Here is a 9,444-nt window from a genome sequence, read left to right as displayed (position 1 = left end):
GGATCTTTTGGGGTACCAAGAAGGTGGAGACAGGAGCATCCGTGGCCACTAAACTCCGTGAGTTTAGCGATAAGGTAAATGTTCACATGGGGGCATTAAAGACTCTGGGCCGTCCAGAGGAAATTGCAAACAGCATTATCATTTACGTGCTGCTGCAAAGGCTGGATGTGGAAACTCAGGCGGCGTGGGAGGATAGCAGGGCATTGGACAATCCTGCCGCCGATAAAGTGCCGACTGCTACTGAGTTTTTCACGTTTCTGGACGAAAGATGTCGGAAGCTGGAAAGTCTGCAGTACGCTATGGTCATTCACACAGCAGGCTCACAGGTGGGAAGGAACTTTACCCATAACGGCAACAGGAAGGCGTTTGTGGTCCAATCTAGCCCCAGCAGAGCCAATGTTTGTGGGTTTTGTGACGCGCCTGGTCACGGCATATATTCCTGCCCATCTTCGCAAATTTGTCTCCCTTCTTGAGGCAGAGAGAAGTGAAGAAGCTTGCTCTCTGCTTTACCTGTTTGAAGAAAGGACACCAAAACCCGATCCTGCACATCTGGTGCTTGCCGTAACTGTGGTGGACGGCATCATTCGTTGTTGCATTTCGAGACATCGCAACGAGCCCCGTCAGCTGATTCGTCTGCCGCTCTGCAGCCTCAAGCTTCTACGTCGCTCGCTGCCCAATCTCGTTGTTCTGATGCTGCACTCTTGGGTACTGTTGGTGTTTTGCTTAAGAGTCGTGCTGGGTCGTTCATTCATTGTCGTGCTCTGTTGGATTCTGGTTCGCAAATCCACATGATGACGTCCCATTTAGCCCAACAGTTGCAATTAAAACGGACGCGATCAGATGCTATGATTTCTGGCCTCGGAGACACAGACGTTTCTGTTGAAGGATGCACGGTCAATGTTTGTATGCGCTCTTGCATCACCGACTACTCGGTCAACTTTCAAGCTGTTGTGGCATCGACAATCACCAACAGCCATCCGAATTTTGCCATTGACATCGACGGTTGGGCGATTCCATCTAACATTCAGTTAGCTGATCCAGCCTTCAATCGTCCGCAGCGCGTGGACCTGCTGATTGGTGCAAGCCTATTCTACGGCTTGTTATGTGACGGACAGATTGACCTTGGAGATGGATTGCCTATCCTTCAGAAGACCCGCCTTGGTTGGATCGTTGCTGGTGGTGGAGACAGCAGACAGCAGACAGCATTGATGGCAGCGGAAAAGGTTTCTGATGTTAGTGTCGAACAGCAGCAATGCCAACGGATGGGACTCGCCAATGGTGTACAGTGCATGTCCAAGCAGATGGACAAGTTGAGCTGTCAGGAGTAGTCACAGACAACGCTTCCCGAGACAAATGCCGTGCTGCAGCAGATGCAGCGCAATTACGAAGAGCTGCAACAGCAGTTGCACGACAGGGATGCGGAATGGACGCAGCGTCAGCAGGAGTTGGAGCATCATTTGCGTCACAAGCAGGATCAGCTGAATGCCGCCGAGCAGCAAGTGCTGCAGCTGCAGACACGCATTCGCGATCATGAAGCGCAGGAGCGGATAAAGGAGCTAGGCAAGGAACTGCAACCGCTGCGCACCAGCACCGAGATGAAGGAGCGTGATCTGCGCGATCGTCTGGCGTTTGTTTAAGGATGAGGTCAGCGCGATGCGCACTTCGTCGCAGCTTCGCCGTCCCAGCAACCACAGCAACAGTCTCAACGATAGCAGCGGTGAGCTGTGCCGTCTGACCAAAGATATGGAGAGTTTGCGCTGTGTGCTGGAGCTGAAACAGGCCGATATCCCGACGCTGTCCAAGCAGAACGCAGAGCTGCAGCGTGAGAACGACGAGCAGCGCAGATTGAGCAATCGTGTCACTCTGCTGCACCATCTGTATCGCTCTGTTGGTCGCTTCGTTCTCAATTACGATGAGCTTCGCACGTTGATTTGCCAAATAGCGGCAATACTTAATAATCGTTCATTTGCTATCAGTTTCAGAGAATCCTGACGATTTGGATGCGCTGGCTCCCGCTCATCTACTGTTTGGTGGTCCTCCAACCGTGATTCTTGAGCCCGACCTAACTACGTTGGACTACAATCGGCTGGATGGTTGGCAGCGTATCACTCAACTGCAGCAGGTCTTCTGGAATAGATGGCGGGAGGAGTATGTGACTCTTCTCCAGCGAAGATCGAAGTGGCGCACTCCTGACCGTCGTCTCCAAGTCAACGACTTGGTCTTGGTGAAGGACGAAAATTTGCCTCCTCTTCGGTGGCCGCTAGCCCGTGTCCTGGCGCTCATCCCTGGCAAGGACGGCGAGTGTCGAGTTGCCGACTTAAAGACGACGTGTGGCAGCACCCGGAGAGCCATAAACAAACTCTGTCTACTGCCCCTGAAGGATGATGTTGAAAGATAGGCTTTCAACGGCGGGAGTATGTCGGGAGCAGCAGACAGCGCATGTTAATGCAATGCTGTGACAGCGTCTGCCAGCAGCGCTGCATCTGCCGGCAGCGCTGTATGCTCTCTGTTAGCGATCGCTTGCAGTTCGATCGGCTAATTGTTTGTCTCTCTTGGTTTGACTATTCAATTGTAAATTCTTGTATATCGTGTCGGTGGCGAAGCTTGAAAGTGTTCAAGTCACAGCCAAATAATCCAAAGTGGTGGTTACATATACGAACATGTGTGCCATTTAATAAACATTTAATTTGAATTCGCGTGTTTTATTTATAAACAATAGACGTGCGAATAAAAGCTACTAAAAAAGCTTAGTAGCTCAACACTGCCAAAAGCTAAAGTTACAACACATACAAAAGCCCCTATGATTATAACAAACACCCCAAATACAGCTTTTGACACTGTTTTAATCGATACAATTGGACCATTCCCACGAACAGAACATGGTAATGAGTATGCGATAACTATAATATGCGACCTTACAAAATATCTAGTTACAATTCCAGTAGCAGATAAAAGCGCAAAAACAGTAGCCAAACGATTTTTGAATCATTTGTCCTAAAGTACGGTCCTATGAAGACCTTCATAACAGACATGGGTACTGAGTACAGAAATTCACTTATACAAGACTTTTTTTTTTTGATTAAAATAATAACGAAATGATAACAAAGATAGGTGCACTGTTACCTAACTGGGCAACTTAAACAAATCAGAAATAATAAACAGACAATTAATTATGTCAGCAGCACATAATAAATATAAAGTAAATAAAGATTGTATAAATTGAACCTAAGGATATACGAGAAATGTATGTATATTATCGCTGTTAATTATTAGGTCAAGACCCGAGCCAGCAGGTCTTGAGGATGATGTCGTTTTAGTCTTCTCCTGACCGTAGTGCGATGACTTGGCGTTAGGCGCTTAGCCAGGCTGTTAGGATGACCTCCAAGCCTCTCTGTATATTTTTGTGTTATTTCCCGTATTCTATCGCCAATTTTTGGTACTTTGAGGTCGCGCTCGATGTCCGCCGTTCTCATGTACCATGGAGCTCCTGAGATCCGCCTCAGCGTCTTGGCTTGAAGTACTCGTATTTTGTTGAGGTGCATTTTAGCTGTGATACCATACACCTGTATTGCATAGAACAGGCTTGGAGCTAAAATGCACTTGAAAATTCGAACTTTGTTGTCCAGTGAAAGCTTGTTTTTAGCGGAGAGTAGCCAGGACATACGATTTAGGATGGATTTATAAGAGTGCAGCATCGACTTGACATGGCTTTCGAAATTGAGCCTTCTGTCTAGAATGACTCCTAGGTATTTGTGCGATGCTGAGTGAGTTAACACTCTACCATTAAGCGTCACACACGGGCATTTACGCACTCGATTTGCGAAGGTCATGTTTGCGCATTTATCTGCATTGATGCACACGTTCCAATTCCTAGCCCATTCCTGAAATGCATCTAGATATTCTTGCAGACCTATTTTTGCAAGATCTATGGAGCTGTTTTTGGTGAGCATCGCAGTATCGTCAGCATAGGTTGCAATCATAGTATCCTTTCGTGCAAGTGCTGTGATTGACGAGCGGGTTGGCATGTCAGCAGAGAATAGTGTGTACAATGTTGGGCCAAGCACACTACCTTGTGGAACACCCGCTTCTATGGACTTGGTCGACGACTTATATTCATCGGTCACCACATGAAATGAGCGTCCTTCTAAAAAGCTCCCTATTAGCAAAAAAAGCTGAGGTGTTAGCAATTTCTTTGCTTTGTGAAGAAGTCCGGGATGCTACACTCTGTCAAAAGCTTGCGGGATATCCAAGAAAGCAGCCACAGCGTGCTCTTTCTCCTCCAAGGCCTCCAGCGCAAAGTTGACAACTCTATGGAGTTGCTCTGGGGTGCCATGCTGTCTGCGAAAACCAAACTGGAACTTGGGAATCGCACGGGTGACAGCCTCGACACTCATCATTCTGTTCAAAATCAGTCTCTCCATTATTTTTCCTAAAGAAGGAAGAAGACTGATAGGCCTGTAAGAATCCACATTTGATGGTTGCTTTCCTGGTTTGCGTATCATAATGATGCTCGACGACTTCCAAGCTCTCGGAAAGTATTCCAAACGCAGGATGCTGTTAAAGATGAGGACCAAGAATAGCAAAGCTTGATCTGGAAGAATTCTGATGGTCCTGTTGTCCAGCAAGTCCTCGCCAGGGGCTTTCTTCACTTTTAATTTCGAAATTAAGTGTTTAATTTCGTCCAGCGTGACAGGATCTGCGGGCAAGGCCATTTGAAACGGAGTTTCAAGTGACTCCGCAATCATTCGGCGATGGCTCTCTGGTGCAAAGTCATGTGGCCTAAGTCGTTGCTCTGGCAAACACTTCTGCTTTGTCACGGCTAGTACGGCACCAGCCTCCAGCAGGGTCTCTAAAAGCCGACTTTGTTGTGGGCAGCGTCTTGTACCTTTTAGTATTTTTCCACAGGGAGTAGTTAGTAGAAGCATCCGTCCCTAAACTATCAAGCAAGTTGCCAATTTGCATTTGTTTCCTGCGAGCCAGCACTTTGCGAAGACGATTCGCCAATCTATTGTGAATCTGCTGGATTCGAGCATAACCAGTTCTGGCGTACTTTCTTCGGACTTTTCGCTTAATTCGGAGGAGTTCGATGATGGCAGGAGGAAGCTGAAGTTGCCGTTGCTCACTCGCATGTTGAAGGTTTCTAGGAGCAGCTCTTGTTGCAGCTTGTGTTAGTTTGTTCATGAAAATATTGATGGCGTTGTCAATATCCTCCTCCTCTTGAATTTCCATATAGATGTTCAATTCCTCCTCCAAGTGCGCCTTGAAAATGCTCATATCGGCACCACGAGAGAGTATACGATCGCGTAGTGGCTTCCTTGACGGAGTAGCGTGCACTTCAGCCAGTATAGGAGTGTGATCCGAAGAAAGTTCGTGAGCGTTCTGACATGGATCCTATTGCTGTTGATGCCATTGGTAACAAAAAAATCTATTGCTGATGGTGTAATTTGTGCGTTGTAGGAATAGTAAGTGGGCTCACCCGTTGCGACAATCTGGTATTGGCTATTCGCTACTACTTCTTGCAACAGTTTGCCTCTGGAGTAAGCACTTGGATTGCCATTCGTGGGGCCTCACCATGCATGCTTGGCATTGTAGTCACCTCCAGCAATAAATTTGTTACCAAGCTCGGCGAACAGGGATTCAAATCCCACTCGGGTCCATGGTACATTGGGTGGGAGATACACAGCCGCGATTTCTACTATTCCCTCCGATGTTAGTAGATTCACTCGAGCTATTTGCCTGTCCACAGTTGAGATAGAAGATTGTGGAGTGTAGTTCAATGTGGAGCGCACAATCACTGAGGCGCCACCTTTGGCGTTGCCGCTGGGGTGACAGGTGTGGAAAGAAGTATATCCTGGCAGAAATATACGCTGTCCTTCTTTCATATGTGTTTCTGTGGCCAGCATAACATCTATATTATGAGCACTGAGGAAAAACCGGAGCTCTTCAGAATCTCTAGCTAGCCCCCGTGCATTCCACAATCCGATTTTAAAAGTCGGTTGCATCATTTTGGCATACGAGAAATCAGAACCATGACCAGTTCTCGAAATGCCTTGTTTTCCTCCAATGTTTCTTGGACCAGCTTAAATAATTGGTCCATTCTTGCGTTGATCTCCATTATGGAGTTCTCCATCGCCAGGAATTTATTATCAGGCATCATGTTTGTTTCTCGCTGGTTATGTTTAAGAGCGCTTGGTTCAGCTTGAGCCCGTTTGGGACGAGCTATCTCAGCGTAGGAAGCGAGCGTATTGCCACTGACAGTGCTAGCAGGGATGAAACTCCGTGTGACGTCTTGGTTATGTCTTGCTCTCAAAGTGTTGCTGGAGGCAAGGAGCCTTGGTTTTGGTTTTAGCATTCTGCTTTTTTCAGCCCTGACTGAACATTTTTTGTCTGTTGAAGCATGATCACCACCACAGTTGATGCACAAATAGTCATCACTAGTACATAGTACCGAACCAGTCGTGTGCGAGCCAGCACACTTGCCACAGATTGGTTCTTGGAAGCAGTAACTTTTGGAGTGACCAAACATATGACATTTGAGACATTGCAAAATTTCGTTTCTACGAGAAGCGCGCTCAACAGTAATCATGTACTTGCCAAGTTTATGTAGTTTTAAGACCTCTGAAGCTTGTGGCCCTTGTTTAAGATTAACGAAAAATAGGTTTTGCCGAGTCTTGTAGTTGACCGTCGCTTCATCATCCTCTGCGTTAATCTCAATATTGCGCCAGTCTGCCTTTCTGGGACAGTAAATGTTGAGAACTTCAAAGCCAAGATGTTCAAGAGCGTTCTTAATATTGGTTGTGGGCACGCTGGCATTAATTCCTTTGATGACTACCCTGTACGGCTTATCCACCTTGAGTTGATGGTGGCAGTACTGACAATTAAGAGTGTTTAAATGCTCAACCGTCTTTCGCAAAGCATCAGAGTTGGTAGTGTATATTCTTGACACACCGAACTTAGAGGTACGAATACTGTAGTTGTCGACACCAACAGACGAGTCCAAGGCCTTTTCCAAATCTATGGGGATGTCAACGTTAGGCACACAAATAGCAGGAGGCTTAGCGATCGTTTTCTGGGTATGTTCATACTCATTGACATCTACAGGTGTTTCTGGTTCGTCGTTCAAACCAATTTCTGGTGAGTCCATCTGCATAACATGGCTAGCTTCTTCGTCCAGAGCTGCAAAACGGTTATTGCTTAGAGCCGCTGCCTTGGAGGTGGATGCGGAATACTCAATTCTCTCACTTGGACTTTTCGCAACCTTCAGTTTTGGGTGGGCTTGCAGAAAATTTAAGTTTCTTGCTTAAATGCTGCTCACGGGATTGAAACGAGCATTTTTTCTTCCAAGCCATTGTTGAGAAGAAGTCGCTCAACGATGTGTTAGCGGTCGATGTAGCCAAAGCCGTGGAAACATTCGGTCCCACTGTAGAAGCCACAATATACAATATATAAGCTGTGGTACTTTTTTTTGGCATTTTTTTTGTTTTTCAATAATTTTATATAGTAAAACAAAAAATTAGAGGATAAATGAAAAAATATCTTTTATGTGAAGACATTAAACTACAATCCTGCGTTTAAATAAAGTTAATACCTCTTTTAGTTTGGCTAGTACACTTACTCAAAGTTGTCGGTTGGTGGTGGTTGAAATAAGCTGTGATCCACTGTAAGTAGAAGCAGATATCGATCTGCTTTTAGATACAGATATTGTGCAGGTAACGCTGGTATCACTGCTGGTTGTAATTGTCAAGGACGAGGTTGATAAACTTGCCGATTCAGCGTAAATTTGGTTGCGTAAAGATCGAATGCTTACCCCAGCAATTTCCCTCATCTCTCGCAGTTTAAATTGCCTATTGCTAGGCAACGACTGCGACGATGAGTCTCCATCCATAATTACAATTGATCTTATTTACAACGAATTAAGCAATTGTAAACAAACTCCAAAACGTTTGGTGGAACTGTACCAACCTCTCGCTAGCGCAAAGCGCAGGGCGAGAGGTAAACAAAGTACTGTTGAAGCCTCGCTTATAGCTGTAAAGTACCGCAATAAGCTGCCGCCACCGCAAGCAGTAGCTATAAATAGATCGTGTAAACGAAGAAAACACAAAGAAGAGATTGTGAAGATCACTTGCGGAGATCTGCTTAGCGCACGTCCGAATGCCCTTATACAAGAATGCCCAATACAAAATCAGTAATATACTTTCAACTGCACATCATCACCAGACTTTAGGAACAGTAGAAAGAAGTCATCGAACATTAAACGAATATATTCGTTCATACATATCGATCGACAAAGATGATTGGGACATATGGATAAATTATTTCACATATTGTTTCAATACTACTCCATCAACGGTACATGACTACTGTCCATTTGAACATGTTTATGGTAGATTACCGAGACAATTCATAGAATTTAATAACTTACAAAAAATAGATCCAATAAGTTTAGATTACAAGTAGAATATAAAAGAGCAAAATTAATGATAGAAAAAGAAAAACAAAAACGAAAATTAGAATATGATAAAAAGTTAATTACTTAAAGTTAGAAGTAGGAAATCTAGTGTTACTTAAAAATTATACAGGTCATAAATTAGATAATCAATATTTAGGACCTTACAAAGTAATAAAAATAGAAGATAGAAACAATATAGTAGTAGTTGTGGGAAAAAGAAGCCACAAACAGTTAATAAGAATAGACTAAAATTATTCAAAAATTAACACCTTATACAAATTACAACTAAGGCAAAACAAAAAAAAAACAAGTAAGAAAGCTACAGTCGAGTGTACTCGACTGTGAAATACCCGCTACCCATTTTGAATAAAAGCAAAATATTACGGTAATAATCTCAAAATATTAAAAACGGGTGGTTAAAAAAAAAAAAAAAGTTTGTACTCCGAGCGGGTTCGAACCCGGGCACCACAACATGCTCGGCTTGCACTCTACCACCTGAGCTATCGCATAGCTTATAAACCCTCTATGCATACAGATGCTAATATAGACGAGCATGTACATACGTATTCGCATACATACAATACATACATAGCAGGCGGTTTTGCTCATACAAAATATTTCTTTAATGAAATCCACAATTTTTATTTATAATTGTTGTAAATACGATTAAAAAAAAAAAAAAAAGTTTGTACCCCGAGCGGGCTCGAACCCGAGTCCCCCGACTACCACAACAGTAATATGCTTGCATGTATATACGTATACGCATACATACAACACATATGCATGTACATAGAAGGCGTTTTTGTCATACAAAACTATTTCTTTAATAACCTAAACAATTTTTTATCTGATTGCAACCAAATTTTCAGCAATCATAACTACTATAGTTATTATTGTATATACCAAAATTCTAGCTTTACTATTACGCTTGTTATTCGATTTTTTTGATTTGCGGGGGCGGAAGTGGGCGTGGCATAAATTTGAAACAAACTTGA

The 9,444-nt window shown here is 44.1% G+C and overlaps 1 protein-coding gene across 1 annotated transcript; it reads left to right on the top strand.

Annotated features, from left to right (window-relative positions):
• The first annotated feature begins 1,635 nt into the window (after positions 1-1,635).
• LOC127566275 (uncharacterized) lies at positions 1,636-2,757 on the top strand. Its single transcript, XM_052008296.1, has 2 exons — positions 1,636-1,822; positions 1,977-2,757. Exons 1-2 carry the CDS (start codon positions 1,654-1,656, stop codon positions 2,396-2,398), a joined length of 591 nt encoding a protein of 196 aa, XP_051864256.1. The 5' UTR covers positions 1,636-1,653; the 3' UTR covers positions 2,399-2,757.
• The last annotated feature ends 6,687 nt before the right edge of the window (positions 2,758-9,444 follow it).

Source organism: Drosophila albomicans, unplaced genomic scaffold (assembly GCF_009650485.2).
Source record: "Drosophila albomicans strain 15112-1751.03 unplaced genomic scaffold, ASM965048v2 utg000120l_pilon, whole genome shotgun sequence".
NCBI lineage: Eukaryota > Metazoa > Arthropoda > Insecta > Diptera > Drosophilidae > Drosophila > Drosophila albomicans.
This window is presented reverse-complemented; position numbering and strand designations above follow the sequence as displayed.

Excerpts from the sequence above, each read along its gene's own strand:
- LOC127566275 (XM_052008296.1), top strand. The coding sequence starts at position 1,654 with ATGCGCACTTCGTCGCAGCTTCGCCGTCCCAGCAACCACAGCAACAGT. Across the intron at positions 1,823-1,976 it reads GCAGAACGCAGAGCTGCAGC|TTTCAGAGAATCCTGACGAT; the intron begins GTGAGAACGACG and ends ATTTGCTATCAG.